We start from the raw sequence: 16,177 nt of genomic DNA on the forward strand, positions 1-16,177 counted from the left end.
CCTCCTTAGCAACCACAAAACCAAACGAACAAACCACCACACATGAAGCAGGTTATCCTGTAAATTAGGTCAGCATGAACTCAGCCTTCCCCACCTCCTGAGCTTTTTCTCCACCTGCAGGGAGGCCGGTTCTGTCTGATCAGTGAGCACTAATGAAATGCACCTGACTCAGCAATGGGCTCTCTGTGTACCTCCACGCTGGTGTTGATATATCTGCCCCTCGGAGAAGTGTAAGAACATAAGTGCCATAGTAGGTCAGAGGATGGTCCTCCTTGCCCAGTATCCTGTCTCTGGCAGCGGCCAACACCAGGGCTTCAGAGGGAGGGTACAGAACAGGACAATTATCAGGAGATCCACCCTTGTCTTTCACTCCCAGCTTCTGGTAGTCAGAGGTTGAGGGTCACCACCAGCATGGGGTGAGACGATGTAACAGAGCCTGGGTGCCCTGCCACAGTCTCACGCTGTGGGGCTTATGATGATGCCTAATAACAAACAAAATTACACCAGGGAGATGTGAACAGGCACAAGCCTCTAGGCATTTGACCTCTTCCAGACGGAAGGTCTCCCATGGGGAGCAGGAAAGGGTAGGAGGAAGGCAGTGTGGGGGATCACCAACAACACAGGAGATTTGGCTGTGGGAGGCTGTTCTGTGCAGGTGAAATGGGGCAGAAATTGTAACTTACATATTCACATCACGGTTGCCAGCTCTCACCATTTTATCCCATGGCTCACAGTACAAATAATCCCTAACTCTTATCTGGCACTTTTAATCAGTGGATCTCAAAGTGCTTTACAACGGAGGGCAGAGTTATTATCCCCATTTTACAGATGGGGAAACTGAGGCATGGGGCAGTGACATGTCGTGCCCAAAGTCAACCGGCAGGCCAGTGGCAAAACTGGTAACAGAAGCCAGTCCTTCGGAGTCTAGGCCATTGCTCTATCTGTTAGGCCACACTTTTTCCTTAAAGCCCAGCTCTTAGAGTCATGTGATTATGTGAGAGTCCCAGTTTGTTTTAAAAAAACCCAAAAAACGTAAGTTTCTAGCCCTTGACATGAAGACAAGACCCCAAAAGGCTCAGAAACTGGATGGCAAATAAAAAAATCCCCATTTTAAAAATAAAATCTCTCAGTTCTTAAGACAATCTCATAATTATTGGGGAGGGGGGTGTCTGATACATAATTTTGAATGCTGGGGGCAGGCAGTGTTGAATTCTTATCTGTAGCTTATCTCAGTGTATCAGCCTGACTTGCCTTTGTAGATTGTCAGCTCTTCAAGGCAGGGACCATCTTCTGTTCTACAGCCTCTATCCTGCAAAGATTTAGGTCTGTGTTCACTCCACACACTGGGGTTATGAAGTCAATGGGTCTACTCCTAGCACATAGTTTTAAACACATGAATCACTCTCTGGAGGATCAGAGCCAATGTTTGCAAAGCACCTAGCACATAGGGTGCCAATGTTAGCTGATAAACCAGAGAAGAAATACAACAAAACTACCCTTGCCCAACCGTGATACATCTTAAATAAACTCCCTGAACTAGATGTTCTGAGTCCCAATGGCAGCAGCAGGACAAAAAGTTCAAGCAAAACAAGCTCTTCACTCATCACTGAAAACATATTATACAAACTAATGAACCTACACCAATGGGCCTCCTAGGAACTTCAAAGTTGCAGTGATTGACTTTGCATCAGAAAACTAAAAATGCCTTCTCTCATAAATCTTTATTCTCTGAAGAGTTGATGTCTCTAAGTTGGCTGACTGAAGTTTTAAAGAAATGGCTATGTTGGGTCACTCCAGTGAAATCAGGGAGCTGCACCAGAGCGAATTTGCCGACTGGGTCTATTTTTTCTTCAAAAAAACAAATCATAGAATCATAGAAGATTACGGTACGAAGAGACCTCAGGAGGTCATCTAGTCCAACCCACTGCTCAAAGCAGGACCAACACCAACTAAATCATCCCAGCCAGGGCTTTGTCAAGCCGGGCCTTAAAAACCGCTAAGGATGGAGATTCCACCACCTCCCTAGTGAACTCATTCCAGTGCTTCACCACCCTCCTAGTGAAATAGTGTTTCCTAATATCCAACCTAGACCTCCCCCACTGCAACTTGAGACCATTGCTCCTTGGTCTGTCATCTGCCACCACTGAGAACAGCCCAGCTCCATCCCCTTTGGAACCCCCCTTTAGGTAGTTGAAGGCTGCTATCAAATCCCCCCTCACTCTTCTCTTCGGCAAACTAAACAAGCCCAGTTCCCTCAGCCTCTTCTCATAAATCATGTGCCCCAGCCCCCTAATCATTTTCATTGACCTCCACTGGACTCTCTCCAATTTGTCCACATCCGTTTTGTGTTGGGGGGCCCAAAACTGGACGCAGTACTTCAGATGTGGACTCACGAGTGCCGAATAGAGAGGAATAATCACTTCCCTTGATCTGCTGGCAATGCTCCTACTAATGCAGCCCAATATGCCGTTAGCCTTCTTTGCAACAAGGGCACACTGCTGACTCTCATATCCAGCTTCTCATCCACTGTAATCCCCAGGTCCTTTTCTGCAGAACTGCTGCTTAGCCAGTCAGTCCCTAGCCTGTAGCTGTGCATGGGATTCCATCCTTTCCAGTCCTCCAATTTGTCTGGTCACTCTGGACCCTACCCCTACCCTCCAGTGTATCTATCTCTCCCCCCAGCTTAGTGTCATCTGCAAACTTGCTGAGGGTGCAATCCATCCCACCATCCAGATCATTAATAAAGATGTTGAACAACAGAAGCCCCAGGACTGACCCCTGGGGCACCCCACTTGATACCAGCTGCCAACTAGACATTGAGCCGTTGATCACTACCCATTGAGCCTGACAATCTAGCCAGCTTTCTATCCACCTTACAGTCCATTCATCCAATCCTTACTTTTTAAATTTGCTGGCAAGAATACTGTGGGAGACCGTATCAAAAGCTTTGCTAAAGTCAAGCTATATCACGTCCACTGCTTTCCCCATATCCACAGAGCCAGTTATCTCATCATAAAAGGCAATCAGGTTGGTCAGGCATGACTTGCCCTTGGTGAATCCATGTTGACTGTTCCTGATCACCTTCCTCTCATTCAAGTGCTTCAAAATGGTTTCTTTGAGGACCTGCTCCATGATTTTTCCAGGGACTGAGGTGAGGCTGACCGGTCTGTAGTTCCCCGGGTTCTCCTTCTTCCCTTTTTTGAAGATGGGCACTATATTCAGGGCTGATGCAACCATTAGGTGAACTAGGTGGTCGCCTAGGGTGCCAAGTGGTTAGGGGCGGTGGTGGAGCGGAGGCAAGCTGGGGCAGGGAGGAGCGGGGATTCTATATTTGCCTTTTTCCAAATACATCTCCTAACTCTTCCCTCACCTTAGTACATGTCCTTCCTGAAGCTCATCTTCCAGTCAATGACAAGGAATGGTACAGCCACCAGGGAGGGTTTGGCTGGACTGCAGCATGGCTGAGTTTTAGAATTCCGTTATAAGAATTTTCTTAGACAAGAAGAGGAAGGAACATAGAGAAGATATGGGGGAGAAGAGAGATTGTGAGAAGACAGGCAAGAATAGGAAGTCATGTGATCTCTTCCCATCAAAAGCCCAGTTGGGGAAAAGTTGGGGGAAGCAACACGGCTGCAGATTTTTCAACATTTTACCGTGGGGAGTGTAATTAGAAATGGGTCAAAAGCAGGACCTTGAATCCAAACCCCTTTGAATACTGGGGTTGGGAGGTGAATTTGAATCCCCACATTTAAATCAGGCATGATGGTTTGGGATCTTGAAGGACTCTAAAGTGCTTTACGAGGTACTATACAAACCCTCCAAAGCAATGATTTAATGCCCCATTGAAATGCAGCCATCTCTGCAATGGCAGTTGATTAACATCATACAGCAGCTCTGCTCAACAGTTTAGGACAGGAAGTGAAGATTCCATATCTAACTGAAACTGCTGAGGCAATTTAGAGAGGTAGGATGCAATCACCAGCTGTGACTTGGCCCCAAGGCGGGTTAACAGCTTTGTTCTTCCAAGAAGTGCCCTGGATCGTTAATGACCTCCATAAGAGTATCCCCTTACAGTGAGCAGGGGTATTGGTTCAGAGGTTATCTACTGAATCACCAGTACTTGCAGCACTATGTTATTCCCTAGAGGTCTCTTATCCAAGTATCAACGCATCCTATCTTATAGGGTCATCTGGCCCATCGTTGACCTCTGAGATAATATGTGGCAAGAGCAACTGTACACTGCAATTCTAGGACCGAAAATGAATTTTTCAAAATATTTAGTGAATCAGAAAGTCCAAAAAAACCATTTTGGGTCAAACGAAGTTTCATTTCAACAAAATCAAAAGGTTTCATTGCGGTTTCAACTATTTTAAGTTGGTTTAAAAAAAAAATTAAAGGCAACTTTGAAACCAAAAATTTCAAACCAAAAAATCCAAATGTTTTGTTTAGAAAAAGGCTACCCGAAACATTTTGATTTTCTCTGATTTTTTTCTTTTTGACTGAAACAATTTGGTGAAATTGAAACAAATTCACAAAATGTTTCAGAGTCATCAAACCTATATTTTTCTCCAAAATCAAGTTTTGGCCAAAAACATTCACCCAGTTCTAGTGCAGCGCTTAATTTGTAATGAAAGAAGTGCTGGGACTCAAGCAGGTGCACTGCTGGAGATATGAATTGCCAAGCTGATGCTCAGCCCTGGCAAGCCCTAGTACAAATTCAGCACTGTTCTAGTTTCTAAGGCATTAAACTCATAACAGCATGGAGAAAAACAGGCACTCAGGCAGGTGCTGATGGATTCCTGATCCTGCAAACACTGATGTACACAGGTAAGAAACCCATTTAGTTCAGTGGGGTACTGGGCTCTGTCAGCAGGCTCAGATGCGAAAGAGAAAGCATATGAGTATGCTTGGCAGAATCCAATTTTTATATCTTTATTGTTTTGACAGAAAATCCTGGTGTTTATTTTTAAGCATTTTTGTTGATTTACATTGTCACAGTTGCGGGAAACTATGAGAGAGCTGTCAGTCAACAAGTCTTTTCTGACAGTTGAGATATATAATCCTTAAAACACCGAATCACCAACATCCCACGTCAAAACAGACAAAGCGCTTGTCTTCATCACAGAGCTAAAGCGGCGCTGATGTAGTCTGTCCGGCAGAGATGAAAGTAAGCCAATCCGGTCCGGCGTACCGGCAAAAGCCAGTACGCTGTGCGGGACCAGACCGGCTTCCCCAGGTGGCGCTTTAAAGGGCCCAGGGCTCCAGCCACTGCGGGAAGCCCTGGGCCCTTTAAAGTGCTGTCCGAGCCCTGCTGCCGGAGTCCTGGTAGCGGTGGTAGGGCTCCGGCGGCGATTTAAAGGGTCAGGGGCTCCAGCTGCTGTGGGGAGCCTCGGGCCCTTTAAAGCACCGCCCGAGCCCCACTGTCAGAGCCCCAGGATAGTGGCAGCAGGGCTCCGGCAGTGATTTAAAGGGCCAGGGGCTCCAGCCACTGCTGAGAGCCCTGGGCCCTTTAAAGTGCCGACTGAGCCCCACTGGCAGAGCCACGGGGTAGCGGCGGCAGGGCTCCAGTGGTGATTTAAAGGGCCAGGGGCTCTGCTACGGTAGCGGCGGCTGGATCCCAGGGCCCTTTAAATCGCCCCGACCCCCGGGGCTCCCAGCCGCCTCTGCAGCTGGTAGCTCCGGGGGTGATTTAAAGGCCCTGGGGCTCACAGCCATAGCTGGAGCTGTGGGGCCTTTAAATCTTGATTTAAAGGGCCCGGGTATTTAAAGGCCCCTCCTCTTCCGGTTGAAGCCATGCCCCCTTGCTCAGGACTCCGGAGTACCGGTAAGTCCTTTAAGTTACTTTCACCCCTGCCGCCTGGTGAAGACGCATCGTGTAAATGGGAGAGCGCTCTCCCATCTCAGTAATGACTCCACCTCAACAAGAGGCAGAAACAACGTTGGTGGGAGAGCATTTCCCATTGGCATATCGCAGTGTGGACACCACTTTAAGTTGATGTAACTTATGTCGCTGCGGGGGGGTGGTTTTTTCACACCCCTGAGCGACGTATCTTTTTACGCTGGTCGTGTAGACCAGCCCATAGTACATGTCCTGCAATCAAATGCCAATAAGTTCTGGACATAGGGTGATCAGACAGCAAGTGCAAAAAATCGGGACGGGGGTGGGGGTAATAGGAGCCTGTATAAGAAAAAGACCCCAAAATTGGCACTGTTCCTATAAAATCGAGATATTTGGTCACCCTATCCGGACTCAGCATTATTCTGTACGTTGCAATTATTATGGATGGAAATATTTCCCCTCCCGTTTTCGGTATGGGGAAATCAACGGCTAACAACATTTACCAGGTTTCACAGTAGCAGCCGTGTTAGTCTGTATCCACAAAAAGAAAAGGAAGACTTGAGGCCCCTTAGAGACAAACCAATTTATTTGAGCATAAGCTTTCATGAGCTACAGCTCGCTTCATCGGACGCTCACGAAAGCTTATGCTCAAATAAATGTGTTAGTCTCTAAGGGGCCACAAGTCCTCCTTTTCTTCTTGCAGCATTTACCAGTAAAGGTCCAATCCTTCCCGGCGGGCGGCCCCGCTGCTGGCTTGGCTGGGCTGGGCACAGGGCCTTTGTCGGGCACGGCCAAGCTCTCCTGGAGCGTCCCATCCATTCTAGGCCGCCTGCTTGGGGCTCCTGATTTCTTTGGCTCCTGGAGGGAGGAGGAGAGTGACCCGGGACTGGGCCACTTCCCAGGCACTGGAGCCAGCGGTGGGGGGCTCGGCTCCGGAGCGCGGCGCGGGGGCGGATTTTGGGGCGTCTCCTCCGGGTCTGGCTGGGGAGGAGCCCTCAGCCCGGGGGCGGGGAGGGGGGGCAGGGCTGGAGACTGTCATTTGACACCATCTGAGCAACAAAGCCGCTGGCCGCGGCCGGGCTCAGGGCAGCCGCGAGCGGCGCGGCGGCCCCGCCACAGGCCGGGGGCTTGAGGGCTCGCCGGGGCTCGGATCCCCCCGCAGCGCCGCCGGGAGCCGAGCGATGCCCGGGCGCTGACGGGGGAGCGCAGCCCGGGCGCTCCGGCGGCTGCAGCATGGAGGACGGGCTGGGCTCCGAGGAGATCTGTGAGTGCGACCCGCCGGGCTGCGAGCGGGCCGGGCTGCGGGGCGGGAGCCGGCGGGGCGGCGGCTGGGCTGGGGCGGCGGGGATGGGAACCGGGGGCACGGCTCAGCGGCGCGTACGTGCAGACACGAGCAGGCCCGCTCGGCGAGCTCACACTCGTGTTCACACCCAGACACGCTCAGCCAGCGCACACACCGATAGAGACACACACTCGGCGAGCTCACACTCGTGTTCACACCCAGACACGCTCAGCCAGCGCACACACCGATAGAGACACACACTCGGCGAGCTCACACTCGTGTTCACACCCAGACGCGCTCAGCCAGCGCACACACAGATAGAGACTCACACTCGGCGAGCTCACACTCTCGTTCACACCCAGACGCGCTCAGCCAGCGCACACACCGATAGAGACACACACTCGGCGAGCTCACACTCGTGTTCACACCCAGACACGCTCAGCCAGCGCACACACAGATAGAGACACACACTCGGCGAGCTCACACTCGCGTTCACACCCAGACGCGCTCAGCCAGCGCACACACCGATAGAGACACACACTCGGCGAGCTCACACTCGTGTTCACACCCAGACACGCTCAGCCAGCGCACACACCGATAGAGACACACACTCGGCGAGCTCACACTCGTGTTCACACCCAGACGCGCTCAGCCAGCGCACACACAGATAGAGACTCACACTCGGCGAGCTCACACTCGCGTTCACACCCAGACACGCTCAGCCAGCGCACACACCGATAGAGACACACACTCGGCGAGCTCACACTCGTGTTCACACCCAGACACGCTCAGCCAGCGCACACACCGATAGAGACACACACTCGGCGAGCTCACACTCGTGTTCACACCCAGACGCGCTCAGCCAGCGCACACACAGATAGAGACTCACACTCGGCGAGCTCACACTCTCGTTCACACCCAGACGCGCTCAGCCAGCGCACACACCGATAGAGACACACACTCGGCGAGCTCACACTCGTGTTCACACCCAGACACGCTCAGCCAGCGCACACACAGATAGAGACACACACTCGGCGAGCTCACACTCGCGTTCACACCCAGACGCGCTCAGCCAGCGCACACACCGATAGAGACACACACTCGGCGAGCTCACACTCGTGTTCACACCCAGACACGCTCAGCCAGCGCACACACCGATAGAGACACACACTCGGCGAGCTCACACTCGTGTTCACACCCAGACGCGCTCAGCCAGCGCACACACAGATAGAGACTCACACTCGGCGAGCTCACACTCGCGTTCACACCCAGACACGCTCAGCCAGCGCACACACCGATAGAGACACACACTCGGCGAGCTCACACTCCTGTTCACACCCAGACGCGCTCAGACAGCGCACACACCGATAGAGACTCACACTCGGCGAGCTCACACTCGCGTTCACACCCAGACGCGCTCAGCCAGCGCACACACAGATAGAGACACACACTCGGCGAGCTCACACTCGCGTTCACACCCAGACGCGCTCAGCCAGCGCACACACCGATAGAGACACACACTCGGCGAGCTCACACTCGCGTTCACACCCAGACGCGCTCAGCCAGCGCACACACCGATAGAGACACACACTCGGCGAGCTAACACTCCTGTTCACACCCAGACGCGCTCAGACAGCGCACACACAGATAGAGACTCACACTCGGCGAGCTCACACTCGCGTTCACACCCAGACGCGCTCAGCCAGCGCACACACCGATAGAGACACACACTCGGCGAGCTCACACTCGCGTTCACACCCAGACGCGCTCAGCCAGCGCACACACCGATACAGACACACACTCGGCGAGCTCACACTCCTGTTCACACCCAGACGCGCTCAGCCAGCGCACACACCGATAGAGACACACACTCGGCGAGCTCACACTCGCGTTCACACCCAGACGTGCTCAGCCAGCGCACACACCGATAGAGACACACACTCGGCGAGCTCACACTCGCGTTCACACCCAGACGCGCTCAGCCAGCGCACACACCGATAGAGACACACACTCGGCGAGCTCACACTCCTGTTCACACCCAGACGCGCTCAGACAGCGCACACACAGATAGAGACTCACACTCGGCGAGCTCACACTCGCGTTCACACCCAGACGCGCTCAGCCAGCGCACACACCGATAGAGACACACACTCGGCGAGCTCACACTCGCGTTCACACCCAGACGCGCTCAGCCAGCGCACACACAGATAGAGACTCACACTCGGCGAGCTCACACTCGCGTTCACACCCAGACGCGCTCAGCCAGCGCACACACAGATAGAGACACACACTCGGCGAGCTCACACTCGCGTTCACACCCAGACGCGCTCAGCCAGCGCACACACCGATAGAGACACACACTCGGCGAGCTCACACTCGCGTTCACACCCAGACGCGCTCAGCCAGCGCACACACCGATAGAGACACACACTCGGCGAGCTCACACTCCTGTTCACACCCAGACGCGCTCAGACAGCGCACACACAGATAGAGACTCACACTCGGCGAGCTCACACTCGCGTTCACACCCAGACGCGCTCAGCCAGTGCACACACCGATAGAGACACACACTCGGCGAGCTCACACTCGCGTTCACACCCAGACGCGCTCAGCCAGCGCACACACCGATACAGACACACACTCGGCGAGCTCACACTCCTGTTCACACCCAGACGCGCTCAGCCAGCGCACACACCGATAGAGACACACACTCGGCGAGCTCACACTCGCGTTCACACCCAGACGCGCTCAGCCAGCGCACACACCGATACAGACACACACTCGGCGAGCTCACACTCGCGTTCACACCCAGACACGCTCAGCCAGCGCACGCCCCGCTAGAGACACACACTCGGCGAGCTCACACTCCCGTTCACACCCAGACACGCTCAGCCAGCGCACGCCCCGCTAGAGACACACACTCGGCGAGCTCACACTCCCGTTCACACCCAGACACGCTCAGCCAGCGCACACCCCGCTAGAGACTCACACTCGGCGAGCTCACACTCCTGTTCACACACAGACATGCTCAGCCAGCGCACACACCGATAGAGAAACACACTTGGCGAGCTCACACTCCCGTTCACACCCAGACACACTCAGCCAGCGCACACACCGATAGAGACACACACTCGGCGAGCTCACCCATTCACACACAGACACACTCAGCCAGTGCACACACAGCTAGAGACACACACTCGGCGAGCACACACTCCCGTTCACACCCAGACACGCTCAGCCAGCGCACGCCCCGCTAGAGACTCACACTCAGCGAGCTCACACTCCCGTTCACACCCAGACACGCTCAGCCAGCGCACACACCGATACAGACACACACTCGGCAAGCTCACACTTGCGTTCACACCCAGACACACTCAGCCAGCGCACGCCCTGCTAGAGACACTCACTCAGAGAGCTCACACTCGCGTTCACACCCAGACATGCTCAGCCAGCGCACACACAGATAGAGACACACAGTCAGTGAGCTCACACTCACGTTCACACTCAGACACGCTCAGCCAGCGCACACACCGCTACAGACACACACTCAGTGAGCTCACACTCGCGTTCACACCCAGACACACTCAGCCAGCGCATGCCCCACTAGAGACACACACTCGGCGAGCTCACACTCCCGTTCACACCCAGACACGCTCAGCCAGCGCACACACAGATAGAGACACACACTCGGTGAGCTCACACTCACATTCACACCCAGACACGCTCAGCCAGCACACACACAGATAGAGACACACACTTGGCGAGCTCACACTCCTGTTCACACCCAGACACGCTCAGCCAGCGCCTACCCCGCTACAGACTCACACTCAGCGAGCTCACACTCCCGTTCACACCCAGACATGCTCAGCCAGCGCACACCCCGATAGAGACACACACTCGGCGAGCTCACACATTCACACACAGACACACTCAGCCAGTGCACACACAGCTAGAGACACACACTCGGTAAGCTCACACTCCTGTTTACACACAGACACACTCAGCTAGTGCACACACAGCTAGAGACACACACTCAATGAGCTCACGCTCACGTTCACAAACAGACATGCTCAGCCAGCGCACACACCGATAGAGACACACTCAGTGAGCTCACACTCACATTCACACACAGACACACTCAGCCAGAGCACACACAGATAGAGACACACATTCGGCGAGCTCACACACACGTTCACCCAGAGACACACACTCAGCAAGAGCACACACTTATGTTCACATACAGACACACTCAGCAAGAGTACACAGTTAGAGACACACTCTCAGCAAGAGCACACACACATTCATTCACACACAGACACTCAGCAAGCTCACTGAGAGAAACACATACATGCTGACACACTCAGCTAGAGCATACACTCAGCAAGCCCACACAGATACAGAGATGCACACACTCACACTCTTATTAATTCACACCCAGACACTCAGCAAGCTCACACCATCACACTCAGCAAGCTCACAGACACACTCAGCAATAGCACACACTCATGTTCACTCATATTCATTCACACCCAGACACTCAGCAACCTCATACACACATACACACCGTCACACTCAGCAAGCTCACACAGACACAGAGAGACACACAAATGAGCAGGAGCATACAATCATATTCACTCACACACAGACACTTAGTAAGCTCACACACTCAGCAAGTTCACAGAGACACACACATGCACACTTAGCAAGCTCACACTCATATTCACAGAGATTAACTCAGCGAGCTCACACACTCATTCGCATACACACTCAGTAAGATCACTCACAGACACACTCAACTTATGCGCGCGCGCACGCACAGACACACACACACACAGAGGTGAAATCAAATACAAATGGGGGCGGGGGAGAGAAGCCATCATTATCAGGAAAGGCAAATATTTTTAAAAATACCTTAAAATAAAACCCATTTGGAAGAGGATGGACTCTTTTATGCCTACACAAACTATTGTTAGTCTTTAGGTGGGAAAGGGAACTTTGCCAAAGTTGAGATTATGGAAATTACTTAAGAAACCTGCCCTTTGGGTTTCATTCATACATGAATGAACATGAAAATAAGACCAGGGATTGCTGTGCGAGTGATACCATTTTTATTATGTTCCTGTTTGTCATTAGACTGTAGAAAATGGAAGTGAATTGTCATTATTTGTAAATCCATTACTGAGGGTTTTCTATAGCGCCCATCATCCTAGTATTTGAATGCGTTCCAGGTAAATCAGGTTTGCATGTTGAAGTCCCTAGGGATTTAGGATGTTTTTTACAGAGCAGGAGTTTCCCTGCAGTTTCTATTTTTGATGCTCTTTCAGAATGGCTCTTCAAGAATACCGGACCAAATTCTGCCCTCAGTTATGTCAGCATAAATCTGCACTATTTCCTTTAGAAGCATGACTCTCCTAACCCCTGGTGTAACCTGAGTTCCTTGGGGAAACCCCATAGATCAAGTTTCAGAGTAGCAGCCGTGTTAGTCTGTATTCGCAAAAAGAAAAGGAGTACTTGTGGCACCTTAGAGACTAACAAATTTATTAGAGCATAAGCTTTCGTGAGCTACAGCTCACTTAAAGCTTATGCTCTAATAAATTTGTTAGTCTCTAAGGTGCCACAAGTACTCCCATAGATCAAGAGATCCTTAGCTCTAGATTGACTGTACACTGGGCTGATTTAGGGCAATTTGGCCCACTCGGTGAAATCAGGGATGTTACTTTTTTAATATTTTATTTTCACAGGAAACGTTAGAAAAATGGGCCCATTCTTATGTAGAGCCCCTTGTAGACACTGAGTGCTCCATGCATTACAAATAACTGCGGCACTCCAAGATATTAAAGTAACACTCAGGGTATGGCTGAAAGCCAGGGACAATTAGACAGGAAATTTGGAAGAAATGAAACTCACATTTTAATTCACCCCATTGTAGCAAGTGGGGATTGCATACATTTTTATATGGAATTGGATAGGTTCTGAGATCATTCTCAGTGCATAAACAGTAAGGCAAGTGGGATGTGGACTATAGTTTTAAATTTTCCTCACTCCAATTACTAACATATTAGACTATTGAAACAGAATTTTAAGCATCTAATTTACTTTGCACAATTTCTTCGATTTTCTTACTTTTGCATTTCTCTCAGTTTGGCTACTGAAACGAAACTGGTTAGTTTTCATTTTTATTTATAGTCAGTGTCAGCTTTTGAATCTTAGGTCTCCAGTAAAGCAGGTGATGGTTTGAACTAAAGAAACCTCAGAAAATTCCATTCATACATAGGCTTTGTAAAATCTGGACAGGGATCTTTTCGGTTTTTTATTTTCTGTAATGCATCATGCACTTCTGTGATGGTAGATTTAATACCAATCATCATCCTATTTTCATCACATACTAATTCATGATCCCTCTAAGCACAGCATGGAGTGATGGTAACACTGCAAGGCTGAAGCAACCACAATAATTGATCTTCTTTGTGTTCCACTGATTTAAATAAAACAAAGACTGTTATTTTAATACATTTTTGCCCATAAATTTCCTTTGCTATTTTTCAAAATCTCTTGCCCAATAAGCTTTCTGCAAGTGCACTGATGTTAAATTGTTCAGATTATTTTGAGCATAGTTTGGGATAACAGAATTCATATTCCCGAGTTACTGAATTCCCCCACCCATAGACCTCCACATTGCCCACCACCTTCCTCACAGTCGCACCATCACAGCTGCTGTGGAGTCTAATCTCAAAAGCTGCTGCATATCCCAAATCATTGGTCATTGCCCAGGTGTGTGCAGTGACGAAAGATTCATTTGGGTTTGTGGTTTTAGTAATGTGGATTTTTTTTCTCTAAGAACAGGATTAAGGCTACTAACTTGTTTGATGTTACACTGTCAAAGGGTAATAAATTCCAGCCACTACAGACGGAGGCTATGTTTGAACTAGGGGTTTAGGGCTCCTTACTGTATGTTGAGCCAGGTGAATGAATGAATCAGTGGCTTTTTTTAGCATCTTTTGACTAATCAGAAATGCCACTTCATGAATTTACAGGGTATGAAGACACCTCCATGAGGTGTCACTAGCTCAACAGAGATGCAATGGAATTTACCCTGATATACAGAAATGAACATCTGGAGCAAGGGCACTCTATGTGTAATCAGCAGCATTAACAATTTACGTAAGCTACCCCCATCTTTCCAAGTAATGCTGGTATTGCCAATTTGGTGAAATGCCCATGTGCTGTGGAAACAACTGCCTCATTGACATCCCTGATCTAATAGGGGAGGATGTAATACATAATAATCCTGCTTCTATGACGATTGAAGCTAGTGCCCAAACTCCCCTTGTCTTCTGTGGGAGCAGCAGGGCCGTCCCCTCTAGGATACTACTTTTCCCCATTCAGCTTTGTGTTAATCGTGGCTCTGTTGATGGAAAATCTTGGCAAGCTGTTTTGGGAGATGGGGGGGCGGAGGGTCGTGGAAAGGGAGGAATGAGCAAAAGGGAAGTTGAAGTTATGTCTCTGCCACTCATGAAAAGCCTGGCATATGGATTATCAGAATGTATGGCAAAGGGTACACAGGTGATGCTTAATTGTATCTTACTTATATAGATATAGAGAGAGCACATATATAAACACACACTATGCACCTTCCTCTGATGTAAAACCACAGTGAAGTCAATGGAGCTACATCCATTTACAGCCACTGAGGATCTGGCCCAACATTTCTACCATCATCATCTGCCTTTAAAATCCCCAGCGCTCATCCATGCAGCAGATTTGTCAAGTCGAAACCATCCATCCGGTTCCGCCATCTGCCCTGCTGTGCTCTTTGGCTTGACAGTCAGTTAGGCAAGGTGGGATGAGAGGGCAAGCTCCTTACACATGGTATTATTCACCCAGGTTACAACATCCCGCCCAAAAGCATAGCTGCTTCATAAAAAATGGGTTTTGTCCTGCCCCAAAATAAGCAAAACCAGAAAGCTGAAGTTCTTCATATGCTGATTTGGAACCAATTTCTGATGTATTTATAGCAGTTTAGCCGGTAGGGCACTGTCTATCTCGCTCATGTGTGACTTTGGAAATCTCTCAAACTTTACCCTCAAACGTTGTCAGACACAGAGTATTAGTTTGTAACAATGAAACTGGCCCATTACTGTTTATTTCTTGTATTGCAGTAATGCCCAAAAGCTCCAGTCTGGATCAGGACCCCACTAGTTAGGTGCTGTACAAATGTAACAGACGACATCACCCCTGCCCCCAAAGCATTTATAATCTAATGTAAGACAAGTTGCTTTAATAAATAGATGGGAAGGGATTGAGAGGATGAAGGTAACCCTGTTAATAACATACAGATACACTGGCTAGAGATCTCGTGCTGATTTGTTTCTATCGGTTTCATTATATAATGGCATGTACATTTCCCCAGAGTCCTGTTTTTATTGCATTCATTGTAAGGTGGATCATAGCTTTCTATGAAAGGCAATACAGCTATATTAAGCTACATACTCTATTACACATGTAATGGTGACATATGGTAGGTGACGAATACAAATATTGCATATCTGTAGTGTTTGACAACATCTGTTCTCTAACCTTTTGTAACTTTTCTGTTAGCTCACAGACCACTATAAGCCAACTGTTTAATGGACGCAATAAAAGCAGGAGTCCAAGAACTCTCATCCATCCACAGATACAGTGCTGTAAATGACAAGACAAAGAAACTTGCTGGTGTTAAAAGCCAGGGATGAGTTTCTAGGTGACGCCTGAACAAATATTGACTAGAATGAATCATAAATGACATTGTCCATCTGAAACTCTGACATTCCCAGCAATTAAGGAGTATGACTTGAGAGTTAGTTGTGGGCAAGGTAGAAATTAGATTTTTCTGTTTCGAAATGTGATGCCCAATTCTTCAAAGCGGGTCATGCCTGAGAAGTCCTAGTACAGAGGTAAGCCCATGACAGTCAGTAGGATCGCCCTGGAGAGTAAGGATAATTTACCTGAGTAAGGGCTTCTGGGATCCCCCACTTGTATGTTTATTCTAACTATTGTCTAGGATTCTCCCTTGACTA

The 16,177-nt window shown here is 49.7% G+C and overlaps 1 protein-coding gene across 1 annotated transcript in view; it reads left to right on the forward strand.

The window, feature by feature from the left end:
* Nucleotides 1-6,903: 6,903 nt before the first annotated feature.
* The window catches only part of ANKDD1A (ankyrin repeat and death domain containing 1A), a 35,304-nt gene continuing 26,030 nt past the window's right edge, over nucleotides 6,904-16,177 (forward strand). The window contains exon 1 of the mRNA XM_038419445.2: nucleotides 6,904-7,103. Coding sequence (XP_038275373.1) covers nucleotides 7,073-7,103 — 31 coding nt within the window. The 5' untranslated portion in view covers nucleotides 6,904-7,072. The remainder of the gene's footprint in view (nucleotides 7,104-16,177) is intronic.

This window comes from Dermochelys coriacea, chromosome 10 (assembly GCF_009764565.3).
Source record: "Dermochelys coriacea isolate rDerCor1 chromosome 10, rDerCor1.pri.v4, whole genome shotgun sequence".
Taxonomy (NCBI): Eukaryota; Metazoa; Chordata; order Testudines; family Dermochelyidae; genus Dermochelys; species Dermochelys coriacea.